Below are 26,503 nucleotides of genomic sequence, written 5' to 3'. Positions count from 1 at the left end.
AAGCATATTTACACTTTTTATTTTATGCAAATAATAATGTGTATTTTTGAAATTTGGGAGAAATATTGTTAGTAGTTCAAAGAATGAAACAAAAATGATAATTTTATCTTATCACATAACTATAAATACTAAAACAATTAAAAATAATAATAAAACAAAACACAGTACACAGTATTATATTTTTATATATAAGCTATAGGAACCATAGTATTTATAGTATTTTGTTTTGCTAAAGTAAAATCATGCAAATTAAAGGTACTAAAATGCAATGCCAACTAATTCATCCAAGATGTAATCTTCAATTTGTGCAAGACATACATTTTCAATTTCTGGTTTCCTAAGATCAGGTCATTCCTCCTATGAATGTGCCGCATGACTTCTCAATGCAGGACACACAAACGTGAAATAGCGTCAAAAATCCATCTGGCTGCTCCGTGCTGCCTACTCAATCCTCAGCGCTGAAGAAACAACAGCGGGAGAGCAAAGTATTCTCAAATGTTTTACTCATTGCTCTAATCACCAATTTTGCTCGATCCTTTAATTTGTTTGACTGTTTATGGAGCAGATTGTGAAATTCTCATGTTGTAGTTTGTTTGTGTGGCATGCTGTGTTCACTCTCCCCTTGTGTTGCCGAGGGGGCCCACGGAGATTCTTTCTAAACTGGTCTGTTTCCCTCGTCCGTGCCATCCTAGTGCATTCCTGAATCTTAATTTATGCCCCTAGATTCAAAGTACATGACTCCCAAAGGTCAGACACAACACATGCCAGGATTCCCATTGGAATTCCCTTAAAATCCTGGACTGAGAAGCGATGAGATTTATGACTCTTAAGATGTGAGGCAAACTTCTCCAGGACCCTTTTAACATGCAAGGCCCACTAACATCCCTTTCTTTCATTTTTGGCGTTTTCATGGGTTGTGTTTAACACTTTCACCAATAGGGGCTGGAATCTGGGGTGTCAGTCTAAAGAAGAGTCAACTGCGTCTGTGGACACTACTGCCACCTTCTGGCTGTTGGTTGTAATGTTCTTTAAGATGAGGGTCCAATCTTGTGTTTTTTTTTAATGCAAACACTATGCCAAACAGGAATATTTGATGATACTCAAATTCTACTCTGATACTCAAATTGCATTTAGTAGTAGATAGAATTTGAGTTTGCTTCTGAAAAGTGCACAAACACGCCAAATTCAGATACGTTTATGTATCAGATAGTACAAGATATACAGGTAGACATAAAAATACGAATTTGCATACGAGAGATCAGTTCTCATAGACAGGACTTTTTGAGTGCCTGTTATCTCCAGTCTTGTGAGACACAACCTCGTAAACTTCAGACGAATGGCTGCTCCAGTTGGCCTTCTGCCCAGGGGGTCAGTCTCCTACAAAATGCCTAAAGAAAAGGAAAAGGTGCCATAAAAGAAAAGGAAAATCTAGTGGAAACAGACAGAGGCGATCTTTGGACCCTCCTTTTTACTAGTTCTCACACACTCATCTACGCACCAGTGTTCTTTGTGGCAATAGACGCAGAAGAGCTGTATAGACATATTGAGTGTTCTATTTACCAGCAGAGGCATCAGGGGGTGAGTCTGGGGTTCTGGGGTCATGCCGAAGGCAGCGGTCATCTCCCGGTCAACTACAGTAGGTCATTATTCAGCCTAAGCCAATAGTCCAGAACTGCACGGCGACCCCCCTCCCCACACTCTGCATAATTATTATAAATGGAAGGCCACATAAACAGCCATCATTACAGGCGCTCAGCAGCATACACAATCCACTTTAAATGCCTATTAGGTTTAAGTGCCATCAGTAATTCCCAAGCGTATTTTTACATTGGCAGATTATTTCGTCTTTCACATTTTGACCACTGTCACACCATCCCGTCCATCGTGCTGCATCACTAGGGCTTCGTATTAAATAACAAGCCTGCGGAAATTTACGCTGCGCATTCGGGAAAATCTACAACCAACAAATATCATGATCCGGCTAAGATGAAAATGCAAAAGAAACGCACTGATTGAGATAAATTGAACCACGGCCGTTATTCAAGAGGCAGATCAATACCTGTTTGCCACCTGTCGTGTCGGCTGCTTAGGAAGGAGCAGCAAACTACGTGACACACGATTGTTTGTTTTTTGGGATGGCTGGATGAGCGAGTCTCCTTGCAACGCCGACAACGCACGTTCCAAAAAGAGAAGCATGAGAGACAAGAGTGAGATGAAGGGAGGGGGGATTGTAGCACCCGAGTAGCGGGTTCAGCGGCAGGGCAATGAGAGACTTCCTGTGCTCCATCACACCCAAGGTCTACCTCAGTCAGCTGGTGGCCAGAGGCAGAGGCCTCATGTCTCATTCTTATTACCATGGCTCTTGCCTCCGCAGTGTGTATGTGTGTGTGAATGTGTTTCTGCTTACGACAGAAAAAAATGAACGTAGGGAGGCACTGAGAGAGAGTTTGCAAATAAGGGAAATGATTAAAATGCGACCGAGGAAGGAGGCGTTTGTGTGAAATGCGTAGAGTTACGGGAAAATTAATAGAGGGAAGAATAAAGGGAAAGAGAGAGAGGGGAAAATAAACTAATAATACATGAGCATCTTGCATTTTGCTTTAGCATTCGCTACACGCAGTAAAAGTCACTGTAGCGGAAATCACTGCAACTCTAGTAGCTTAGAGATTTTACAAAATGGTGGCAATACAATTAATGACTCAAAGGTTTAATAATAGTTTAAATGTTTATTATTATTGGATAAATATATTCGAATTTTTACTGTTATTGCATTGTATTGACAGTAACTGTGATATTAATATTGTGCTAATTTTACACATGACAATATTGTCAATAATTCAGCCCCTGTTCAAAATTTAAAGCAACAATGGTGACAAACTCTCACAAACACTTGTATTTTTAGTTTAATTAATTGACCACAAAGGAGAAAAGACAAAATAAACCAAATAACATGTTTTTTACTGATAGCACCATTAAAAAAGCATCAGATATTGCAATAGCATTACCGCATTATTTCGGGTATGATAACCGTGTTGTAAAATAAGAAATCTTGACAGGCATTCGGTCAAATGGGTGTGTATATGTATTCACAACTTCCTTAAACAAAGCTCATCCGAAACTATTTATACAGCAAAGTTGTCCATTTTCAGTCTTCTGGCACGGATGCTGCCGGTTTTAATAAAGACAGGAGTCACAATTCAACCTGTCATACACGGCACGACATTGTTCAAATCAAGCCACTCCTTTTGAAGGCGTCATTAGCTGTCAATCTGTCCCCTGGCCGCTTGAGAGCAATGGGCCCATCTGAATACCATTGCTAGCCACCCCCCTGAGTCAGAAATAAATGATAACAGTGGCACACTGCAGGTGTTGTCATGGCAACACACTCTTGATAGCTCCCTGTGCCAACTCCGCCTTTCTCCTGAGAAGGTTATACGGAGGTCAGCGCCATCGGAGCGACGCACTTCACTTTCACAGCCCACAAACAACAGCTGCCCGCCGCCTAGTGCAACCTCTATTAAAAGCATTTGAGATGTAGACCAAACTAAAGCACACCTGACCCTGCCCCGTTATTCGGCGTGAGAGCTCAGCAGCCTCCCAAAAGGCACCTATTATCTCAGTCCAAAGTACAGAGTCCTTTTGGGTAAATCTCTATAACAACCGTCTCCACAGTCAGGCACAGATTGGATGTCTCCCAAATGCCTGTAGTTGACAGACGCATTGCAGAAAACAGATTGCTAATACAGAGAGGCAGGAAAAATGAGGCAGGCATGAAAAGGACACGAGTCATCGAAATGAGAAGGACTGCGATGGAATGTATTGACTCTCTTTCTTGTACTGCGTGTGTACTCTGTTTGAACCCATAGTTACACTGTGTAGAGGGGGGCGAGGCAGGGCGGGGAGGCGTGTTGGGGGGAAGGTGAAGCGTGTGCCAAAGGGCTGATCAGTATTGGGCACACCTGCGATTGAGAGGAGCATTAAAACTTCATCAATGATAATCAGAAAATGCCTTTTTGGGAAAACTGAGGATTTACAGATCCAAAGCCAATACACATCCCAACCTTGTTTCTTTAAACTTCGTTATATTTTAAAGGGATAGTTCAGCTAAGAATGAAAATCAGATAAAGAAATTTTGAAGAATGTTGGTAGCCAAACAACAGCGGTGCACGTTCATTTCTATTGTATGTCCACAAAACCAATGCAAGTGAATGGGTACTGCCATTGTTCGGTAACCAACATTCTTCAAAATATCTTCTTTTGTGTTCTGCAGAAGAAAAAAAGTCATAAGGGTTTTTGTAGTTATTTTTGGATGAACTATCCCTTTAAAAAAGGATATATAAATACATATCTTTTTTGCTACCAAATTCATTTGTAGTTCAGTATCTATAGCTGTATGTGTCTAAAAAAGTGGAAGTTTACAGACGCACTTCATGCTACAGAGGGGTTGACGCCCCAACGGCATTCATCTCACTGTCCAGATGGAATTTATTCCGTATCCCATCATTAAAACAGCTCATCTGCATGGGCTGAGACTACATTAGGCTCTCAGCACTGTGGGTGTGCTTAAATAGAGGATGGTAATTAGTTCCTACTCTCCTCAGCAGGCAGTGGATGAATGACATGCTCATCATGCCTAAATGTACAGTGTGTGCTCCTGGAATACTAAAGCACTTAAAACCTTGTGTCTATCTCACCATCGCTCCATCTCCACTTCTCTAAGCTTCACATTTATAACGTGCTGTCCAGTTGGATCTGGACCACCATGGAATCTGTCATCATCCATTAAAGTTCAGATTTGAGGCTCTCCACCAATGGATAGTATTGACATACTGTACAAGTTAAAGAAACGTATTCAGAAGAGGAGGGAAACATTTTAAGAATTACATTTGTATTCACATATAAAATTAATTAACTTAATTTTGTTCCTCTACAAACATTTGCAGATTCAATGTATTTTTCAAATGTAAGTTCAAAGCCCAGCTGCAATGATCAAACTTTTTTACACAGCATCGGTCTCGTAACTGTAAAGCAAAACATTTGACTTTTTTACATTTGCAGTTATAAAATATTAAATATACTGTTTAAAGTTAAAAGATGAAACAAGTTTGGACACATATTTGTTATTAACAGTTACAGTGGTAGTTCGTGTGATATTAAATCTGTGTGAACTTCATCTACAAAAGGTGACCATGTTGACCGGTTATTTAAAAAAGTAGCTAAGAAAAGTAATGTTTGTGAAAGTCTAGAAGTGCGGTAAATCAACAAATTAATTTAAATTATGCATTGAAATGGAATGGAATTCTTAAATTATTTAAAAAATTTAAGATAATTTTAAAATGATATGATTTAAAGACCCATCTCCATCAATCCACTAAATCAGCTGGAAAATGTGTTTGAGGCTAGTTAAAATTAAATGTGTATTTTATGATTGTTGATCGACAGTTATTTTCTATCTCTTTCTTTCTGATCTAGGAATATAACATTCATGGATGGTGGGTCGGGGAGCTGGATGGTGACATTGGCATTGTTCCAAAGGAATTTTTACATCCTGCTTATATCCTATGAGGTACTTACATTTATGATCATTCCACTTTTTTTACGTTAGGACTAAAAAAGTCCTAAAACATTTTATTTATCTTGTACTAAATGTCAGTGTATAATAAATGTGTGGATACGACTTCAAAGAATATATTTTTGTATTGACACACATAGACTTTTATGTAAAACTATTATTTTTTCACCTTCAATTTTTAAGAACAATTAAATCGGATTTACAAGTCATTGCATTGAATTGATTTGTCCAGTGGCGAGTTGAGTTTCTGTAACATATAAAAATAAACACAAAAAGTCATCAATTATTTTCATCAATTGCAATAATGGGAAAACAAGTTTGATAGAAAGTTGAAATTACGAATTACGAAAGTTATGAATTAACACAAATTTGATTGAATTTAAAAAAATCTAAGGCAGCAAAACAGTGTTGAAACCAGCTCTCCCATGCTGACACCTGCTGGAAGTGTTTGTTTTGTGTTGTTATAAGATTGTATTTTGAAATTTTCTACATTTGTTTTTCATTCTAGGTTTATGCTTTGTGAAGAATAATCTTTTAGTATATGGAATTATCACATTTACAAATGTTATTGTATAAAATAAGATGTTTATGTTGTCTGTAAAGTCAATGCACATACATGAATTGTAAAAAACCCAAAACCGTTATCAATACCTGAGAATTTTTTCTTGCATAAAATGTATATTGAAAATCCAAATTACATGCTTAATGTACACTAAAAGGCAAAAAATAAGCCTTCAGTTTTAAAATATTAGTTTTAGTTAAAACACCTTTATCTTGTTTGCGTGACACACATCTTAACACCTTTCAAATTTCCTTATTCTTTTAGTGTCTGGTAATGTGTTTCAATGATTGTATTAAAAAAAAGGCACATTAATGACAAGGAAACTGTCTGAAAGGAGACATCTACTGGTTGTTTTTAGTATTTTTCCATATCAAATGTTTTTTGCTATTTTTTCAAATCTATATTATTCTAATGTCCGTTTGTAGAATATATAGTAAAATGACAAAGCCTGCATTCATTATGTGACAAGTATCTCAAATTTAATCTACTTATATTCATTACCGGACAGCATCATTGTAAGGCAAATTCTTTACATAATATTAAAAACAATCATAACGAAGAACATCCCCTAAATGTCTTGTAAAAACAATAGTTTATTCAGCAAAATGTATCATTCTTTAAACTGGACAAAAAGAACCATAAAAAGCTTCCAGACATTGATGAATCTGTAATTTCAGATGTAAAATATATGTATTCCATTATGTAATAACTGTCAGCTCACACTCCAAATAAAATCTTGCACAAAAACTGCTTTCATTTCGCTTTAACCTACATGTACATTTCAGATACAACAACACAACCGCTTGTGAAATACAGCATTGATAAGAGCTCTTTCTTTCCAACTGGAGAAACTGATCATCATGTGTGGATGACCGTTATTAATCAAATTACCCATAAAGAGGCTCAGAAATACTTAAAATGTCCTGAATTCTTTCAATAACAGAACGTGTAATTTGGCTTTGCAAAAAAAAGAACCCACTGTTGTGATGTTTCTTTAATAAAGAAAATCAAATTTGAGACAGTTTCCTTAGGAGGCATGTTCAGGCTCTGCCTTAAAACATCTACACTGTCCGTTTAGAAACAAAACGGGTTTACTTTTAAAGGGTTTAAAATAGCAACCATATTTTACAATTATATCTTAAGTGACATGTTCTATGAGGCCTATATGAACAGGCCTGGTTATAATGGATGACAGGAAAGCTCTGGAACTAGCTGAAAGCTAATGCAAGCTCCAAAGCGTGGAACAATGGGCTAAGAACAAACGGAGACGGTGATCTTAGTATAGAGCATCTGTATTGCTGCTCCTTGGCCTCTTGATCTTCTCAATGTTCTTCAGGATCATGTCATGTAATGTTACCTGCAGGCCAGTTTTGTTTTTTATTAAAATTAAAACATCTACAAGAAAATGGTAAATATTTGAATTTTTAAGCAATACTTACATATTGATTTCTCAATTCTGACACTATTATCTTGAGACTGATGTATTCCTTTTCGTCAATCTCTGTCACTGTTCGACGATAGTCCTCCTAAAAAAGAAAAGAAAAATGAATAAGATCTAAAAAACTAAGGGTTCAAAAATTAGTTAATTTGCTTAGTTTATAGACGGATACTTACAACATGAGGGTATTTTGCTATTTTGGAAACCAGCTTTGCCCTGGTGATGTAGTATCTTGAGGAAAAACATATTTTAATTTGAATGTGTATTTAAAAAGGTGAATCAGTCTGATAGCATGTATAATCGACACTGACTAACATACCTAGATATCTGGTCCAAGAAAGATGCTGCCTCCCCTTCCACTGTTCTTAGTTCTGTAACGGTCTCCTCCTACGGGAGATGAGGACAACAGTCATCAAGATTTCACATGGTAAGGTAGGTAACAACTCCGCTTATGGATCACAAAAATGAACACGTGAAAAAATGGCAGCCTACTTGAATTGAGACGCCAAAATTGTTGCCATCCTCTATTCTCGGGATTAACAACTGAACCCACATCTTGACCTAAAAATCAAAGAATATGACATTTCTTAGGTAGCACACTTTTAAACCAGTGTTTGGGTGTGTGAGAATATTTGAATATAAATAAGATTGAACTCACTGTATTGCACTTTTCAATGACGGTTCTGATTTCAGGCTTGACTTTTTCAATCAGGTCCACTAGCTTGCCATTACTTTTCATCATTCCGCCAGGCATTACAAAGACCTTGGTCCCGCCAACTGCAAAAAGATCAGAATCAATTAAAAACGATTAAAAGTAGGGTTTTAAACCCTATTTCAGACATTCATTCTGCCTAAATCTGATACTGTTTTCTAGACAAGAGAACTCACCTTTGTCATCTCTTGCACCATCTTCAAGTTTCCTCTTTTTAGCGTTTTGCTATTGAGGAAATATTTGAAGGTTACTGACTAGTCTGTTTTTCTCGTGACAAACGTGAATTTGTATTTTTACACAATACAGCTCAAGACAATTGATTTCTATAGACAGCCTAGTGACAAGACTAATGAAATGAAAGTTGACAATACAAAATAGTTCAAGGGTGATTTCTTACCCCCTCAAGTCCATCATGGATGTCTGTAAGCAGAATTGGGTCTGGTACAGTCAGATTGATCTCTGAATGAATTTCTTTCAACTCACGAATATTAATTATGGGATCCTGATGATAAAAAAAGTTTATAACAAACAATTACTGTAATTTGTATTGTACAGTTAAAAAAGTAAATAGGCTATAGCTTTAATGTCCAAAATGCAACACCTTCAAAAACTGGTCCAACTCTAACAATTTCTTCGGGAAAAAGTTTGCAACCAGGTCTTCTGCCTAATATAAATACAGAAACAATAAGTATTCACTACAATAGACACAAATGCAGTTTGATTTTCAGTCGGTGCTGTAACTTACCTCTGATGTAATTCGTTCCCTGAAAGCGTCGACCTAAATTGACAAGGAATATTTTGAATTAGTTGCAAAAACAAAACAAGTTTAGTCACTATTTAAAATTTCACCTCCATGTAAGTCAATTTGTAGAAAAACACGACGAGCGGTTGTCAATATGTAGCATTTAATAGGGCCACTTTACACTTCCACACAACTGGTTAATCTAGCTATATTAAGCTTTATCTCTAGAGAAAATAAAGTAACTAATAAAGGTTTAATCGCTGATCACCCGTTCTAAATTATGATGAATTTCTTCCAATGCTAAGTGCCGCATCGGCACGCTGCTGTGCTACAAACACGCTTTATCCCCGCACCACCGGTGAACACTAGCTCCACCACGCCACGTGAAAACCCTCCCTTCCAACCGGAGACCTTATAAGCTAAATGTTTCGATATTTTATAACACAATTTAATGTTTTAAACAGGAGTGATTTTAAAACTAAATAGGCACGTGAACGTAATACACACACGCCGGCTGCCCGTTATTAACATAAACGTTACCTGTTAGCCAGCTAACGTTACAAGCTGCTCATCTAACTTAAATCGTTCATGTTTAAATATGTGTAACAGAAAAAAACGAACCTTTGTTTTGATTTCATTGTCCACCTTAAGAAGCGAAGACATCGTATTAATTCAATAAATGAGAAAATATAGAGATTGTCCTAAAAGCATTAACTAACCGTGTGGCTCACTAACTGCTGTCAGCCACAAGGCACTGGCGCGCTTCTAGATGACGTACACACAGCTAAGGACATCATGCGCATGCGTCAGTTTTTATTTTATTTTTGGGTGAAAAAGACCCAAAAACTAGAGTATATACACACTTGAAATATTTAATGAAATACTTAAGTACAACTTTTTATAATTAAAAAACATTTTTTAACTAACTCCACCGATTGTCTTTTAATATTTTGTTTAGACGTAAAACTCGTATATGTACATACTTATATTCCCAAAGAGACAACATAATTATGGGATAGATAATACGGACATTGGTATTAAAATCAATAACCTTTTTGTGTATAAATAAATAAATATTCCAGCAATAATTTGTAAAGTACGCAGAGATGATGTACTTCCTGTCACGTGTGTTGGGGGCGTGTACAAATCCAGCGATGTAAACAACAACGCAAAAGACAAGTCTCACAGTATTGACAACACCACGGGAATTTACAGCATCACATCCCCGCATCAAACGGTTCACCTGACTCTGGCTGACAGCCATGAACCTCCCCGTCACTGTCAAAGTGAACTTTAGGGGCAATGTGAAGAAATTTCCCGTCTTGGACACGAACAAAGCACAGTGGGAGACTGTAGAGGCCTGGGTAAGGAGTCATTAGCCTTGCTGGGTGGCGTTTATACGGGGACGTTTACAATTCTGCTCCTGGAAGGCCGAGGTAGCCGAGGCCTACATAAACAAACCTTTAAGCGGGGATATGAAACGTTTAAATGGACGACTTTTCAAGTCGAAACAAATGATCCTATGTTAGCAGCTATGGCTTAACACATATCAATTGTATCATACCAGTTATCTTCCATAATAATAGCAAACTATGTGTCAGTTGGTTTTGACCTTTCTGTACGGTCGTAAATCAGATTACAGGTTGTAAATTATTAGGAACGTTAACGTTGGGAAATATTTTGATTTTACGTTGATCTACTGTATAGTCTGTCATGCTCGATGTCGTTATTAGAGATATTTGTCGTAATTTGCAGCTTATGATGGTGTGTGTTTGGCTAACAGTGCTGTTATTTTTAAAACATCTAGATTAAAACTACATTCTGCTTGAGTCATTTCCAAGTGAAATATTTTGACGAGGACAACGAGGAGGTAAGCAAGAGTTTAATGTGTTTATTATTTGAATTTGCATATTTATACAGGTTTCATTTATTTATTCTTTAATATTTATGAGTATGGCTACAATCTGATAACAAAGGTTTAATAACATTGTCCTCTTACCTTTATCTTCACAGGTGTGCATAAACAGTCAAGGTTTGTATTAAATTATATTTAATAAAATTATAGTATTTACTAACCAACTATGTTGTCAGTGTTATGTCACAATATTTTCATATTAAACCATAAACTTTGTATTTATTATTGATGTCAACATCACAGATGAATACACAGAAGCGTTGAAGGTAAGTCTGGAAATTAGATTTTTTTTAATATTGTGCTTTACATGCCTTAGTAGTATGATGCAGCTTTTTTCATTTTAATATTTGGTACATCATAAATTAAAATGATAAATAATGTTGCAATGGCTTCAAATAAGATTTTGACATTCTTTAATATTCTCATTTAGAGTTCATTCAAACAAGCCAACCAGCTACACATGAATGTGTATAAGATGAAGGGCCAGGCAGAGGGTGGGGCTGTGAAGCCAGAGCTAAAAGAACTAAAGATAGACCCCAGACCAGCTCCTCCGTATCGAGCAAGGGTCAAGATGGCAGACAAAGAGACCCAGGTGACCCCTGAACGGGAATCTGTAAGTAATTTCCTTTACATTTTCGATTTTACAAACGTGACAGTGAAAATTCTAATACAGAATGTGACTATTGACCAAAGATTTTTAGACTTAGAAGTTTTTGTTGTAATTTAACAGGCTGTAGTGAAAGAAAACAAAGGGATGAAAACAGAAGAGGAAGCAGTCCCAACATGGTTCAAATCTTACATGGACAGGGTATGGTACCTTATACCTTTTTCTACCTTTTGTTTTAAATAACCGGTGGTAACCTCTTGTGTTTTGCATTGTTTTGTGAAAATGTCTCTCTTGAATCTGCTCTAATTAGTTTACAATTAACAGAGAAAACAGGAAACAATAAAGCGATTTGTCAAAAGGAGGCAATAAGTCCTACCGAGATGAAAAATACCTGTTGAGAGAGAGAAGGGCTTAGTGGTTTTTATTCTTTGTAGAGAAGTCAATATTTACTAGTCAAGTATTCATGAAAAAGATGTGCTTTAAGTTGTTTTTTGAATGTTGAAAGAGATGTGGTTGACCGGACTGCATTTGTGAGATAGTTCCACCAGCAAGAGTAGTGAAGGAGAATAAGCAGGAAAGTGATTTAGTACCCTTTTGTGGGGGTATATCGAGGCGCCATTCATTCACTGAGCACAAGGTTCTGGGTGGGGTGTAGGAGGGTGTGAAATGTATGATGGTGCAGAGCCAGTTATAGTCCTGTAGGCAAGCATCGGTGAGTTAAACCAGATGGGTCCCAAGGATGCTGTGTAGATGGAGAAAAGGAGTGGTTTAAGCACTGATCCCTGAGGGAACCCCGTGACCGTGTGGTGAGCTGTGGACAACACAGCTATCCATGACAACCTGAAAGATCTATTGGAGAGGTAGGATTTAAACCAGAGGAAAGGGGTACCTGTGATCCCTAGCGATGATAGGGAGCTAGCAGGATCTGATGATGCCCTTTTAAGTAGTTGATAGTAGTCCAGTAGTTTCAGAACTGTTTTCCATCCACTTTACAGTTTAAAGACCAAGTTGTACGGGAGGTGGTGGACAGGATGTGTAGTGAGTTTTCTGGCCAATGTTGCACACACAAAGCCCCAGATCCTCCCACAGAGGAGCCAAGCACTTCTGGGACTCAGAAAACCACTAGTTCCACCACACAAAGGGCCTCCAGCTCAACTCCAAACTGCAGTAGCTGCAAAGGACCAGCCACTGGTGGAGGATATCAGTGCAGGTAAAAAAGTCCTGAGTTTCTACAGGTTCACCATCGCAATATCTGCTTCTAGAGACGCATGCTTATAACTTTTTAATGTGTCAACATTCTTTAAGTATATTTAATTAAGACACAATATTTATTGAATAAACCAGTGAGTCAGAGAATATCAATATGTATGAACTAAAAAGTATCTCTCATTTTGCATACAGCGTTTGCCCATCTTGCATCTTATGTGAGCCGTGTAGTCATAAACACGACCCCAGCCACAACCTAAAGAGGACAAGGACTCCGTTGTCGGTCCCTGAACGTGGAGTTACTCCAGAACCCAGGCAAGCTAAAACAAAAACGTTTTCCTCGTATTCTCTAAAATAAAATTCTTACTAATGGAGAACCATTACTGTGTTTTATATCTTCCACAAACACATAGCAAACCAAAACTGTTAAAACATTTTAGTTAATTGAAAGTAAATAAAATATAAATGATTTAAAATATATATATATATATATTATTTATGAAACTTCAACTAATTGAAGGTTGAAGAGTTGCCTCAGAAATAAATAGAAATAAGTTTACAGTAAGGCACTTTAATTATTAACTGAAAATGTATGGGAACTAAACTAAAAGCTAAAATAAAACGAAATTAAACTTATGTAGCAACATAGAAAATAAATACATATATTGAAATAGCTAAAAATGTTAAATAGATTTAGTGTGAAAAACAAAATCTGAAACGTGACTAGCATGGTTATGGTTATTTTTCGTATATAGTGTATGCAGATATATTCCACAATTGAATTTACATTCATTTTGTCTCATCCAGGTTTCTGAGACGGGGTGACCGGACTGTGCGTAAAGCCGAGAGACAGCGGCTGAAAGCTGAGAGGAGGCAGTTGAAGGCAGAGGTGAAGGAGATCAAGAAGAAGCTGAGGCTGGAGAAGAGAGGTCTGCTGTGGAGTGGAGCCTCCAACGGGACCAGCACCTCTGGCCTTGCTCCCGCTGCCGCCCCGTCTGTGGGCCCAGGACCAGCCCCAGCGTCGACCCAGTGCCCAGACCCTCAAACTTCCAGTCCAGAGTAAGGGCCACACTGAGAGGGGTGAGGGCTGGGTGACCTACCTACCCAGCCCAGAACAATCATTATCAAGATTATCACATTGTCTGTTATAGTTGAGTTATCGCTGGCAAGTGGATGGAACTACCTCAAATACACCTGCTGCCTTTATGTATTACGTCCTTTTTTACCTTTTTTTGATATGAGCTTCAAGAAAAAGACAGACGCTAAAACAAAGCTGTTCTGACGATCCTCTGTGCACTCAAACCAGGGGTCCCAAGGTCTCCTGCTCCACCTTGGTGCCCACAATGACTGCCTTGTTTCTGGATGAGAATCTACCAGATGGCACTTGTCTGGAGCCGGGCACCAAGTTCATCAAGTACTGGAAGATGAAGAACACTGGCAACATTAGCTGGACCTCGGATACCAAGGTACTTTAAACAAACAGACATTTTGTTATCGGAATTTGTTCTGTTTACAGAAAAAACGTGTTTCCACACATTTTATGGGTGTAATGTTGCCGTGTTTGCACGTCTGCTTGTGCGTTTCTCTTTGTAGTTAAAGTTTATGTGGGGGAACCTGACTCTGGGGTCACGAGAACAGAAAGAGGTTGCGGTGCCTTTTCTGCAGCCGGGTCAGGTCGGCGTGGTGAGCGTGGCATTTGTGGCGCCCCTAGTGGAAGGCACCTACACTTCTCATTGGCGCCTGGCACACTGCGGGGTGCAGTTTGGACCGAGAGTGTGGTGTAGTATTGTAGTTGTGCCAAACTCAGGGCAGAAACTCAGCTCCTACTGCAGTAAATCACTGGTGAGGCCAATGTTCCCAAATATTGACATTCGAGTGTTGCCTTATTTCATTCAATAGAATGTTACAACATAATGTACTTCCTCATTAAATATTAATTTTCCCTTTAAGAGGGCTGATCTCTGTCTAATGAGAAAAGAGGGGGTGTTCTGGTCGGGCACCAGAGACTGTGATGCTCAAGTGTCTACCAGTTCCAGGAGACAATACTACATTCCCTCTGTAGATTTACTAACAGCACAGGTGAGTATAACTGGAAACGAGGATGCTTCCTCTTCACTGATGTGTAATGTGTTTGTTAGCTGATGCCCAAATTTTTGTTATTTAGGATCTTTTGTCCTTTGAGCTGCTGGATATAAATATTGTGCAAGAATTGGAGAAGGTCCCAGCCAACACTCCAGTCGGTAAAGCCTCATTTCAGTCGCAGTTATATAACATACCCTCAGGGTCTATTCAATGTCAAGCAAATAATATTAGACTAGCCTGGTTTTACAGCCAATTGTGTAACTTCTCCAGATATGACCCCCTGCGTATCTCCTGCCACTCATCTCGGATCCTCGCTGGGAAAGCACGGGACAGGACTGAGCAAAGTCAAAGCTGGACGTTCAGGAGGGAAGAAGGCTCAAGGTTAGACTTGAATCTTAATCAGGAATGGTCACTAGAGTTAGGATTCACCAATTTGTAGGTAATAAAATAATAATATATTTATATATATTTTTTCTTAATATTTTATATGGCAGTAAATTCACCGTTATATGTCTATGTAGAGCCTGCTGATAGATAATGTTTTGATGAACTTGTATTTTCTTAGTGTTGCAGCCTCAGAGACAAAATGATCTGGACATCCCAGCCAATGAGGACGGAGATGAAGACATCAGCGGTACGCAGTTTGTCTGCGAGACTGTGATTCGTTCGCTTACTCTAGAGGAAGAGCCAGAACGCAAACCTCAGCGCAGGGCTCGTCCCAACCTGACCAGGACTAATCGTGAGCGTCCGTTTGGTGCATTAAAAAAGTTATTTAATTTGTCAATATTATATTTTTATTCCGCCTCTTATTTATTTTACAGTTCGTGACACTACTCGCGTTCAGGAAAGATTGTTATTGGCCAAGAACGATAAACTTTTGGGAGTCATAAAAAGACCTGAGGCTCCACCCCCTATACCAAAGCAAATCATAACAGGGGAACCAGTCATGCCAGGTAATGCATAATATTTGTAGAAATCACCATATTTTTGTTTCATGTTCCACCTTGCTGAATCTTTCTTGCACTTGTTCTTAGTCTTGCTAAAACAAATAGTCTTTTAATTCTAACTTTATTACTTCCACAGTCTTTTCAGAGGCTTTGATTGGCTCAAATGAAAACATCTACACTGACCCAGCTGCACAGGAAGAGAACGAAGAGGATGTGGAGCAAAAGGCACATGGAAACGGTCACGAGAAAGAGGAAGAAGCAGGAGAGTGGGACGAGGTGAGCAGCCAGGTGTCATCTGCCTCATCAGAGGACTACATTGTCATCCTGCCTGACTGCTTCGATACTTCCAGGCCCCTGGGAGATTCAATGTATAGCTCAGCAATGTCCCAGCCTGCAGCCCCTCCCACCAACGAACCAGCGGCGCCGCAAATCCAGTGCAGTGCTGAAGGAGAGATCGAGGAGACCACCCCTGCTCCAGCTCTTGAAAACAGCCTGAATAAGATATTCTGCACCTCCCAAATACTGGACACCCCCTCTCTTATTCCAGAGATGATTCCTCCACCCATTGCTCTGTCACCTACCCGGTCACTTCGAACCCATAGGTAAAAAAGAGAGAACTTGCTATTTTTTGTGCTTGATGATAAAGTAGTGTCTGTGTTTGAATTTGTTTAAATCTATTCATGATGCTTCGGTAGATCGGTGAGATCTCATGATCTTGAACCAGGGACCTCTGAAGAAAACACATGCAAGCCTGAAGATGACTCAAATGGTGAGTTGTCAGTCATGGGGAGTCTTTTAAACTTTCAACTCATAATCATAAAAGTTAGCTATAAACATTCTTTACTGGCTATAAAACTTTATTTTGCATTTTTATATCCAATTTAATTCCTTTTCGACAAAAAGTTATATTTGGTATATATTTTTGCTCTCATTTGATGCTTACCAAGTGTTGAGTTTGACGCTGATTTCATATCATGTGTGAACTTTTGTGTGATGTGTAAAAATGATGTGTCTGCTTTAACTTAGGTTGCAGATCGTCTCATTCAGTGGCCCCTGTTAGTGCCTTTGAGACCTGCAGCTCCCAGGAACTCAGGTAAAAGTATAGGAGTACTACTTGGAAAACTACTAGGAGTACTAGGAGTATAGAGTTTTGTACTTCCAAACATTACAGATATAACACAATTTTATTATCAAATTAAGAATGTTGAAAAGGGTCTTGTTTGTGTGCAACCACAGAGGAAGTTGCTCTGCAGACATTGTTTCACTTTTTTGTTTCACTTTTTGTCATGGTGCGGTTAACATAAAACTTTTCTTGACATGCCATTTAACATATCTTTAACAGTGTGGCCACAGAACCCTATCGTCACATGCTTTTTTATTCCACAGGGTGCAAAACGGTGGTCTGACAGAGGGTCTGGTGAAGGGAGCACTCTCTGTGGCCGCTTCTGCGTACAAAGCACTCTTCACAGGCCAGAGCACATCTCAGGTGCTTTTTCAAAGTGCATGACACAACAACTATATGACGAGAAGTTAAATTTATAATTTACTGCCAGATACTGAAAATAAAATGTCTTAAATGTAAATGTTACCATCATTCAAAAGTTATCTAAAGTGAATTATTGTGCAGTTTATGTGTTTGTTGAGAGTCGAATCACTCTAGCTAAAGAAACACAATCCCTGTGCAATTTTTCAAATTATTTGTGTACGAAATTTAGGATTTTCCGCATCATTGAACTTCGCACATGAATAACATTTGTAATACTCACTATAGTTTGCTTTTTCTTTCAGCAGCCTGCCGTTGACCCACCCTGCGAGGATGCCTCCTTGATGGCAGTATTACAGGAGATGGGCTTCAGTAATCAGCTGCTGAATCAGAGGTTGCTAAGAAAGCATCACTACAATTTGCTCGATGTTGTTAGCGAGCTGGTGCAGTTGACTGACAGCGAATGGCACATCTCAAGACACTAGGAAGCACCGTGGCGAGCTCAATGAGTATAACATGAAGAATAAGATTTGTAAATGATTTCAACATTTTGCAGCATTCTCTGCAAGAGTGGGCTGGTGTTAAACGCTTCTGATGTTCTTTGTTAGAGAAATAGTGTGGACTCTTCAAAAGGGTCTACTGATAATAGCTGCAATGATGCAATTACTTGATTGTATACTTTTAGTTTAATGTTTATAAGACGTTATGAATGGGGTAACAGCATATGTTTTTAGCAGTCTTTGTGCTATCTTCAATCTCTGTGTATGTGCCCTACTAACATGTATAGACTTCTCTTCTTAGAAAGGCTTCAGGTATCTTTTGTACTGCTTGATAAGATGAGGATTTTTTGAGACTACATCCCGAGGGTTTGTTTGGATACTTTTAGGATTGCCTGTGTTGATTTGTGCTTTGTCACAGTGACCTCTATATTTGTATAGCTTATTTTCGACGACACTAATTCATGTCACATTAAGGTTGGGCTACTACAATATAAGAATGTCTGCAAGGAGTTTCTTCAGTCATGCTTAACCAAACCAGTGATTGATTGGTTAAAATGTTTGCTAGGCACAGATTTTTGGTCATATTGTTATGTTCATGTGCTACCAATGTATTACAGTAAGCTGAAGGCTTATAAACATGGCTTTTGGTGTCCAACACAGTGAATAAAAAGATTCCATACTACCATTTGCTGGAATGGATTGTTTGCTTAGGAAGTGATAGCTTTTAGTTAAAATTTGTTTCTAGAAGTATTTGCTTATGCAGCACCATGAGTCATTTGCTTATGTACAGTTTGCTCCACACAGCAAAAGTGCGTCTAGTTAATGTACACATCTTAACTGCTGAACAATGAAAATGAAGACAGGAACTGAGCACATATCTTTAAACATCAGGGTTTTGTCTTGTTAGATTTTTTTAACTTTCATTTAATATATACCAAAGCCAATACAGAAATAATGGTTGAAATGTTTGAATATTATTATTTAAATAACATATGCACCTACTTGTACATTACGTATGATTGTTTAGAGAAATAGGTGTGTTGATGTTCTATAAAGCTAAATAAAAAGCACACAATCTGTTTATTTAACAATACAATTAAGAAACGTTCGTCCCACCGAACAACTTACAAAATCAAAACTTATCTTTGAGGATATTCTCGCAGTATCAGTTATGACCACAGAGCGGCGACACCACACAGCTGAGAATCAAAAAGTGAAGTTGCTGCGCACACGAAACGTTCGTTTGTCTTTAAGGAAAGTGGCATGCTGTTTGTTTTAAAACCTCGAGCGAAGAGTGACAGTAATTTACGAGACACAAGAGACGAGCGACAAACATTTCGACAAAATATCAAGCCAAAATGTTTCGCTGAATACACGGTAGGTACACAAAATGCTATGTTCTCGTTCGACACCAATGCATTTGGTAATGTTTTTAAGGAGGAAACTGACATGCCCTGCGGTTTAAAACATTCATCGTCATGGCGTTGTTGTGAGGTTGTCATATTTGATTGTGTTGTGGTTGTGTAAATCTTCTTAAACGGTGTTCGGGTCCTAAAACTTATGCTTGTAACTCAACATATATAACACGTTCAAAATGAGCGTGCGACACCTACTCATGCTGTCTGGGGAGTTTATTCACTTATATGTTGTGCATTGTTACAGATTTAAAAGTTTGCACTGTCGACACAACACATGTTTAGTGATGTACTGTTTCTGATGTAACGAGGACGAAAAAGATCCCAATTCTAATGTCTTCATTTAATGGTAAATTGGAATTGTATTGGTTTATTAATACATATAATGGTAGGTCTACTGCTAATGGGTTGGCTTGTATTAGTGGAATGTTATGGTGAATGTAAAGCATTATAACAAAACTATTTCATCCTACTGGTATATGGATCATAACACATCAAAAATGGATTTTGTAGTGGTTATACTTTAAACAGCTGATGGTTCCTGATGGAAACCATTAGAATTTGCTGGTTTACTAAAGGTACTAATGACATGTTTAAAGAGTTACTATACCCCGAAATGTAAAAATTGTCATTATTAGTCATCCCCAAACCTGTATACATTTCTTTGTTCTCATAAACACAAGAAAAGATATTTGGGAGAATCTTAGCAACTGTTTTAGCAAAATTATTGTATCTGTTATAAAAAAAATAAGATATTTTGAAGAACTGAGGACAGCAAATAGTTAGATGTGATCGCGGGACGTTTGTGCTCAAAATCAAACTAGTGTTGGCTATTTGGTTATACGCTCTTAATTGTCACATATTATATTTTAATACAAGTCAGTTCTTAAGTCTAACTGACAGGTTTTGGGAAGCGCTATTTTGCACTAACTGACAAGATAGCTGCTGTATAAGTTAAGTAAATTGAATGCGCCGTTTCTCACTACCGCTCACTCACTTGCACAAAGCAGATGCAGATAAAGACACTTCTAAAAATATATTTCGCTGATCTTATGGTTTATTCCTACAGGGCTGAATGTATTTGGTTTTCGCTCTTTCTCTATTGCTCCGGCTGTGTTTGCGCGAAAAAGTTCCGGTGTTGTGCCGAAAAATGCACCCCTGCCAGATTAAGCACCCCCTTCAAACACACGCTGTCTGATTGGCTAATTCTAACCACTCCCCTCCCCACACCTCATCCTAACCCCTCCCCTAACACCTAATCCTCACCCTAACCATTGTGGGGATGAGGGGGTGCATAATCTGGCAGGGGTGCATTTTTCAGCATGGCAGCTGCACCGCTCTTGCAGTTGACTTCCGCTTTATTTGTTCCAAGACGTCACGTTATTGTTTGTATTAACGTTTAAAACAATAGATTTTTTAAAATATGTTGATCAATATTCATCACGAAAGTTTTTTTCCCACCCCAAATACACTGTTTGTTTTTATGTGATTACTTGACGAACAGAAGTAACATTTAAGGCTAAAATACACTACAAGACTTTTGCTCAGATTTTCAGCCTGGACTTGTTGCAGAAAGTCTGTGGCAGTCTGCAGATTTAATCATTTTATTGTCAAAAACTTGCAAGTGTGATGTCTAATTGAAAAAAAATCTGTTTAGATTTTAAAAGTCTTGTAGTGTATTCCAGCCAGGTTTGTCATCAAATGATTTAACTTCACATTTTTATAATCCTCTGTAAATTCTTTGGATTTTTATTGTTTTGGAGTTTACTGTTCTTTGGGGACATATTAGTCCTTTATTGTAGTTTTACAGTGCTTCAGATGTATTGGAGACTGGCTCATCTTAGTAATGTTTAACTAGAACAAAACAAGCGTTGTCATTTAATATACATGTTGATTTACTCTTTAATCCTGTACCTATAGTAGACTTGTTTGGATTTGGTCACATAAGGCCCGACATCATTCGGAAAACACACCATTATGACCCAGAATAAATTGGGAGATACAAGGAGGCTTTCTAAATTAACAGATTATGGCAGTGTTAACGGGGATGGAAACTCGGATCGATGCCCTACCTGCCAGGGCACCGGACGCATACCAAGAGGCAAGTTTCACTGACTGCTGACATTTATTTTTTTTATTAAGCAAAAACTGTTTAATTTGCTGCTTTGGATCTCCAGCACAACATCTCTTATCCTTACTTTTTGGCCTTTGACATTTCCAGGTCAGGAGAATCAACTCGTGGCAGTCATTCCTTGCAGTGATCAAAGACTGAAACCTCACCACACGTGAGTATCACTCTGTTAAGTATCTTCATGCAATATCTTCTCTCACAAGGATCAATAAAGTATACTTCACTAAACATAAAGCATACAATTAAACTATTGCGAGTTTATTTTACAGTCAGATGTGTGTATGACATGGTGTAATACCCCACAGGAAACTGTATGTGTGCATATCAGTGGGACTTTGCCTCCTGATCTGCTCGCTGACCCTCTTTTTCCTGTTTCCACGGAGCATGGACATGTCAACCGTAGAACTACAGTCATCTATGGTCTATTTCACTCCAAATACAGTTAAAATGGTTGTCACGGTAATTGAGTTTAAACATTAATCCCACTTTAAGACTTGCTTTTTGTGTAGCATAAAGTTCTAAACCTAGTAATCTTTTGTTTATATTATCCATTTTTAGAACAAACTGAACATCACCAATCATAACTTTGTTAGCATTCAAACAGAGGATCTTAATGTGCAAGCACTGATTTTAGAGACGGTGGTTGGCAAGAACAAGTTTATAAATATCACAGGACTGCCTCCTCGAGCACATAAGACGGTAAATGTTATTTTAGCTCATTGAATTGTGTTTCTAATTTAAAAATGATCTAAATTAATAATGTTAAGCTTTATTTACCTTTCACAGATCACAGTTGTATCAGACATTGTTATTGATGACCCAGGCCTTAAGTTAGTAATACTATTGCTTCAATCAACATGTACTGTATAATATAATGTTAATTTAATGTTGTGTATTGTTTCCCAACACTTTAAGTATACCTAGACATAATTTACTCTCTTAATTGCATAAAATGTTTATAGAACCTTTCAGTAATCTCATTAATCTTCCCATTTCTTTTACAGCAATTACTGCAAATCAAGTGCCATTCGGATTCACACCTTATTCTTGCATTTGCAGTAAGTAATCACATTTGTCTCAAGAAAGTATGCTGCACCATCCCACAAACAAAATATTTGGATCATACCACCTAGTCCTACTAAGCAAATCTTTTGGTATTTAGCTCATTGAATGTTAGTTGAATGCCAGGATGCTGTCAGCTTTGATTGCTGTTAAATCTTAAAGGTAAATGTAAATGTATGAGATTAAACCTAAAAATTAAATTTAAAATTTCATTGAATTAAGATGTCTTGTTTCATACTGCATAGTGACACCTACTAAATCATATTAGATACGTTTTTTCTTAAGTGGACAGTAAATTGCAGTCAGCCACTGGCAATAGAGGATTGTTTTATGTTTTTGGTGATTTCATGGACTTTGACCTGACTGTATTTTATTTCAAGGTGTTTCAAACAAAACTCAAATGGAAAGAAGCATAATTGTATATTTTTTGAGACAAACCCTTTTTGTTCTCAACAGATTGACCATCAATGTCTCCTACTTGTCCCATTCAGAACAGATGTCTAGAGATGCCTATGAATATATTGACTGTGGACTCAATTCTACCATTCCTCATACCATCCCTCTGCTTTGAGACAATTGCCAAAGTTTATCCATGAATGCCGATGCCATAACAATCCAACAATATTTTGCCTGCTTTAACAGGGATTGTAGTATCAAAACCTTCAAGTATAGGGTATTGACAGTAATATATGAGATCATACTGTATAAACTTAATGTCACTGGAGCTATGAATGTATTCTAGAAGTTTTGTGAAATAGTGTATACATTATACAAACTTTTTAATGCACATCACATTAAAAAAATGTTTTTTATTTTTTGTTTGATAATTATTGAGATATAGGAATTGTCCATGCAAACTATTTTAATTAGGACTGCAAACATTCAAACAGATCAATGTTGGTATGATTAAAATACAGATCTTTATTTGTGAAGTTGCTCAGTGGTCTTGTGAATCTTGAAGTGGTCTTGAAGTTCTTTCTTGCCCTCATCTTCACCATTGCTGGGAGTACTGCAGGGACTTGATCAAATGAAACACACATCTCATATAGATGTCCTCTTTATAAACTATGAAAACAATTCACTCCACTGTTATGCATTGGAGTATGCAGCAGTTGGACAAAATAGTATTAACCAAATAGTGTTCAATCAAATGTGACCGCATACAAAATATCTTTAACACAAAAGTGCACAAAATGACTTTTAGGTCCAACACATACAGCACTTCATTATAGGAGCACGTAAAAAAATTCAATGTAAATTTTCAGCGATGTACTCACAGAGTATCTTTTGTTACTCTTGGCCCATGTTTCCTCGTTGGCAGGTTGACACTTGCAAATGCATTTCTTGTCAACCTCTATGGAAAACAAATAATCTGTATACTTGTTCTGTATACATGCTTTTTACTAAAGGTCTCATACAACAATGTGCACAACGTTACAGTGTACATGTGTGACCTTTCATGCAAGCATTACCCAGAGACTCGGATCCTGCAGATGCACTTTGTGCCTCTGACTGCTCTTTATTTTTTCCTTTCATCTCATCCTACAGTACAAAGAAAGTTTATTGCAATATTTGATTGCCTTTATTTGAGTATATGTGAATGAAAAAAACATATGTTATATATCTGAACAGGTGTTAACAAGCCCACCTGTTTGACTCTATCAGATAATCTGCGATCCAGCAATTGCTGACGTCGACGGGCCTCCCAGTGCATTGCTGACATATTACACCACCTGTAAAAGAGACGGAGTTATATGACCAAAGTCATTGTGAAGTAACGTGAAACCCTTTCCTGATTACCGTAATTCAAAACTACATGCTGAGATGTTTCCTTTGTCATGACACTCTTAATGTAATAAACACTGAACTGATTTCCGAGCTCATAAACTGTGACAGACTGCACGACAACGTAGATTTATCAGTAATATCGCCTCAAATACACAATTTATATTGTAATAATAGGACAACAGTTCAGTGGAGTAATGACATTTAGTCCTATGACGTTCTCCCACTCCTGGACAACCTCGGTTTGGACCAGCGTCAGACCTCTAGAATGGACAGATAACAAACTAATATAATGTCCTTGAATAAAAATACACTATAAACAGTAGTCTAATCAAGTAACCTCACAACAAAAGTGCACTGAATCTGACAAAAACAATAGAAACGATTTACCAAGTTAGCGGTCCTGTGGAAATATCTTATCCTCGCCTGACAGCACTCTGCCTTTCGGACGCTTTGCTGCCTGGACCCCTAGATGGTATCCTAGCAACGCTCATATCTCCCAACACCAACACATATGTCGTCAGACACTTTACCTGTAATGCCTGTTACGTCATCTATCCCTTCTACATGTACAATTTGTAGCCTATTGTACTTTTATACTATTCTTTGCTAAAAATAGAAAATGTTGAAAATGTTAAACTGATATTTAGATTAGATTAGATTGTAATGATAACGAAATGTTGTTTATGTCTAACCAGAAGTGCAAGTGCAGGATATACAGTGTGAATAAATACAGAATACAATATTAGGAAAAATACCATACAATAGGCATGTACTATGAAAATACTTTACAGAAGGAATGTTCTATGAAAATATGACAGTCGGTGCTACGAACAATATAAGGGTCAATGATGTGACATGTATTTTTTGTGTCCAAATTCATTATTTTCCTAAAAAGAATTTGAATAAATACATGTCATATATCAAATGGATCTACAATATGTCCTTTATAAGAAACCCTTTTCATTTTATTGAAATTCAATAGATTTTTTGAGTTTTGGTGTTTGAAAGACCAAAATTTCAGGTGTTGTGACCGTCCGAACATACAAACAGAGAACAAAACTGAGAAATAAATGTTAATTTTCTCAATAAACTTCTTAATAAAATATTTTGGCATGATTTTATGTTAAATTTCTTATATATGAGGGGAAAAATACTCAGTGCTAAATACATTAAATGTATATTATTTTAAATTAATATATGGTCGCACCACCTGACATTTTCTTATTTGTCATTGACCCATAAACAGAAGGCTATATACTGTGAACATTAATGTACAGGTGGTTATGAACAGATAACAATTTAGACTATACAATAGTGCAAGTGTGCATTAATTATAGACATTAGCTTTTAAAGTTGCAGTGCAATAGAAGATTTAATGCGGTTATTAAAGGTACGGTGCATTATATGAGTTAATGCGGTTATTAAGGTTACAGTGCAATGGATGAGTTAATGCAGTTATTGAAGTTACAGTGCAGTAGATGAGTTAATGCAGTTAATAGAGTTACAGTGCAGTAGATAAGTTAATGCAGTTATTGAAGTTACAGTGCAGTAGATGAGTTAATGCAGTTATTGAAGTTACAGTGCAGTAGATAAGTTAATGCAGTTATTGAAGTTACAGTGCAGTAGATGAGTTAATGCAGTTAATAGAGTTACAGTGCAGTAGATAAGTTAATGCAGTTATTGAAGTTACAGTGCAGTAAATGAGTTAATGCAGTTATTGAAGTTACAGTGCAGTAGATGAGTTAATGCAGTTATTGAAGTTATAGTGCAGTAGATGAGTTAATGCAGTTATTGAAGTTACAGTGCAGTAGATGAGTTAATGCAGTTAATAGAGTTACAGTGCAGTAGATAAGTTAATGCAGTTATTGAAGTTACAGTGCAGTAGATAAGTTAATGCAGTTATTGAAGTTACAGTGCAGTAGATGAGTAGATGCAGTTATTGAAGTTACAGTGCAGTAGATGAGTTAATGCAGTTAATAAAGTTAAAGTGCAGTAGATAAGTTAGTGCAGTTATTGAAGTAACAGTGCAGTAGATGAGTTAATGCAGTTAATAGAGTTACAGTGCAGTAGATAAGTTACTGCAGTTATTGAAGTTATAGTGCACTAGATGAGTAGAGTGGACTGCCTGTGAAGCTTTATCTCAAGAAGGCCATCACTTCGTTTTTTTTTATTATTAATGCATTTTATTGAAACTATTAAATCAAATTAAAATATTTATATTTTATTTGTATTATATATTTAACATGACATTACTAATTATATATACAGTATATATGGTTTACATTAGATGCCCTACATTTACAAAAAATATTATATTTCAATTTGTGTTAATATTTATTCA

The 26,503-nt window shown here is 37.3% G+C and overlaps 5 protein-coding genes across 11 annotated transcripts in view; 3 read left to right on the top strand and 2 right to left on the bottom strand.

Annotated features, from left to right (window-relative positions):
* skap1 (src kinase associated phosphoprotein 1) overlaps positions 1–6,564 on the top strand; it is a 28,270-nt gene extending 21,706 nt beyond the window's left edge. The window contains exons 13-14 of the mRNA XM_056771960.1: positions 5,473–5,566; positions 6,081–6,564. Of these exons, the coding sequence (XP_056627938.1) occupies positions 5,473–5,565 (93 nt within the window). The 3' untranslated portion in view covers position 5,566; positions 6,081–6,564. The remainder of the gene's footprint in view (positions 1–5,472; positions 5,567–6,080) is intronic.
* A 143-nt stretch (positions 6,565–6,707) lies between these two features.
* psme3 (proteasome activator subunit 3) lies at positions 6,708–9,785 on the bottom strand. The gene is made up of 11 exons (XM_056771962.1): positions 9,648–9,785; positions 9,030–9,062; positions 8,886–8,948; positions 8,682–8,786; positions 8,461–8,509; positions 8,231–8,349; positions 8,065–8,133; positions 7,892–7,959; positions 7,749–7,803; positions 7,574–7,660; positions 6,708–7,491 (listed from the first exon to the last, which is right to left on the bottom strand). The coding sequence occupies exons 1-11, from the start codon at positions 9,687–9,689 to the stop codon at positions 7,411–7,413; spliced, it is 771 nt and encodes a 256-aa protein (XP_056627940.1). The 5' UTR covers positions 9,690–9,785; the 3' UTR covers positions 6,708–7,410.
* A 388-nt stretch (positions 9,786–10,173) lies between these two features.
* On the top strand, positions 10,174–18,448 carry nbr1a (NBR1 autophagy cargo receptor a). Of its 4 annotated transcripts, none has more exons than XM_056771184.1 (21): positions 10,174–10,390; positions 10,834–10,896; positions 11,040–11,058; positions 11,185–11,207; positions 11,372–11,554; positions 11,672–11,749; positions 12,544–12,758; positions 12,950–13,069; positions 13,562–13,813; positions 14,061–14,220; positions 14,348–14,596; positions 14,705–14,833; positions 14,919–14,994; positions 15,107–15,217; positions 15,402–15,575; positions 15,658–15,789; positions 15,920–16,385; positions 16,479–16,552; positions 16,810–16,876; positions 17,170–17,269; positions 17,575–18,448. In XM_056771184.1, exons 1-21 carry the CDS (start codon positions 10,289–10,291, stop codon positions 17,749–17,751), a joined length of 2,970 nt encoding a protein of 989 aa, XP_056627162.1. In that variant the 5' UTR covers positions 10,174–10,288; the 3' UTR covers positions 17,752–18,448. The 4 variants fall into 4 exon arrangements, with proteins under 4 accessions (XP_056627162.1, XP_056627161.1, XP_056627163.1 ...); XM_056771183.1 differs by having other exon boundaries at positions 17,572–18,448; XM_056771185.1 differs by having other exon boundaries at positions 10,373–10,462; positions 17,572–18,448.
* A 392-nt stretch (positions 18,449–18,840) lies between these two features.
* On the top strand, positions 18,841–23,186 carry tmem106a (transmembrane protein 106A). 2 transcript variants are annotated; one of them, XM_056771189.1, is made up of 8 exons: positions 18,841–19,143; positions 21,105–21,282; positions 21,403–21,466; positions 21,618–21,771; positions 21,871–22,011; positions 22,099–22,142; positions 22,317–22,370; positions 22,831–23,186. In XM_056771189.1, the coding sequence occupies exons 2-8, from the start codon at positions 21,159–21,161 to the stop codon at positions 22,943–22,945; spliced, it is 696 nt and encodes a 231-aa protein (XP_056627167.1). In that variant the 5' UTR covers positions 18,841–19,143; positions 21,105–21,158; the 3' UTR covers positions 22,946–23,186. The 2 variants fall into 2 exon arrangements, with proteins under 2 accessions (XP_056627167.1, XP_056627166.1); XM_056771188.1 differs by having other exon boundaries at positions 18,846–19,143; positions 21,102–21,282.
* Positions 23,187–23,275: 89 nt separating this feature from the next.
* On the bottom strand, positions 23,276–24,643 carry LOC130438907 (coiled-coil domain-containing protein 200-like). Of its 3 annotated transcripts, none has more exons than XM_056771192.1 (5): positions 24,550–24,643; positions 24,023–24,107; positions 23,847–23,916; positions 23,652–23,728; positions 23,276–23,392 (listed from the first exon to the last, which is right to left on the bottom strand). In XM_056771192.1, exons 2-5 carry the CDS (start codon positions 24,095–24,097, stop codon positions 23,366–23,368), a joined length of 249 nt encoding a protein of 82 aa, XP_056627170.1. In that variant the 5' UTR covers positions 24,098–24,107; positions 24,550–24,643; the 3' UTR covers positions 23,276–23,365. The 3 variants fall into 3 exon arrangements, with proteins under 3 accessions (XP_056627170.1, XP_056627168.1, XP_056627171.1); XM_056771190.1 differs by lacking the exon at positions 24,550–24,643 and adding an exon at positions 24,362–24,444; XM_056771193.1 differs by lacking the exon at positions 24,550–24,643 and adding an exon at positions 24,175–24,331.
* Positions 24,644–26,503: the final 1,860 nt, after the last annotated feature.

This window comes from Triplophysa dalaica, chromosome 17 (assembly GCF_015846415.1).
Source record: "Triplophysa dalaica isolate WHDGS20190420 chromosome 17, ASM1584641v1, whole genome shotgun sequence".
NCBI classification, from domain to species: Eukaryota; Metazoa; Chordata; class Actinopteri; order Cypriniformes; family Nemacheilidae; genus Triplophysa; species Triplophysa dalaica.
The sequence above is the reverse complement of the archived record's forward strand: the minus strand, read 5'-3'. Positions and strand labels throughout refer to the sequence as shown.

What these genes read in the sequence shown, in the direction of transcription:
- psme3 (XM_056771962.1), bottom strand. Translation starts at nt 9,689, where the DNA reads ATGTCTTCGCTTCTTAAGGTGGACAATGAAATCAAAACAAAG. An exon ending in TCCATGATGGACTTGAGGGG is followed by an intron (nt 8,510 to 8,681) that starts GTAAGAAATCAC and finishes TTTCCTCAATAG; the next exon opens with CAAAACGCTAAAAAGAGGAA. An exon ending in CAGAATTGAGAAATCAATAT is followed by an intron (nt 7,492 to 7,573) that starts GTAAGTATTGCT and finishes ACTGGCCTGCAG; the next exon opens with GTAACATTACATGACATGAT.
- nbr1a (XM_056771183.1), top strand. Translation starts at nt 10,289, where the DNA reads ATGAACCTCCCCGTCACTGTCAAAGTGAACTTTAGGGGCAATGTGAAG. An exon ending in GGAGTTACTCCAGAACCCAG is followed by an intron (nt 13,070 to 13,561) that starts GCAAGCTAAAAC and finishes TGTCTCATCCAG; the next exon opens with GTTTCTGAGACGGGGTGACC. An exon ending in AGGGGAACCAGTCATGCCAG is followed by an intron (nt 15,790 to 15,919) that starts GTAATGCATAAT and finishes TTACTTCCACAG; the next exon opens with TCTTTTCAGAGGCTTTGATT.
- tmem106a (XM_056771189.1), top strand. Translation starts at nt 21,159, where the DNA reads ATGACCCAGAATAAATTGGGAGATACAAGGAGGCTTTCTAAATTAACA. An exon ending in AGACTGAAACCTCACCACAC is followed by an intron (nt 21,467 to 21,617) that starts GTGAGTATCACT and finishes AATACCCCACAG; the next exon opens with GAAACTGTATGTGTGCATAT. An exon ending in CAGTTAAAATGGTTGTCACG is followed by an intron (nt 21,772 to 21,870) that starts GTAATTGAGTTT and finishes ATCCATTTTTAG; the next exon opens with AACAAACTGAACATCACCAA.
- LOC130438907 (XM_056771190.1), bottom strand. An exon ending in TATCTGATAGAGTCAAACAG is followed by an intron (nt 23,917 to 24,022) that starts GTGGGCTTGTTA and finishes TTTGTACTGTAG; the next exon opens with GATGAGATGAAAGGAAAAAA. An exon ending in TGCAGGATCCGAGTCTCTGG is followed by an intron (nt 23,729 to 23,846) that starts GTAATGCTTGCA and finishes TGTTTTCCATAG; the next exon opens with AGGTTGACAAGAAATGCATT.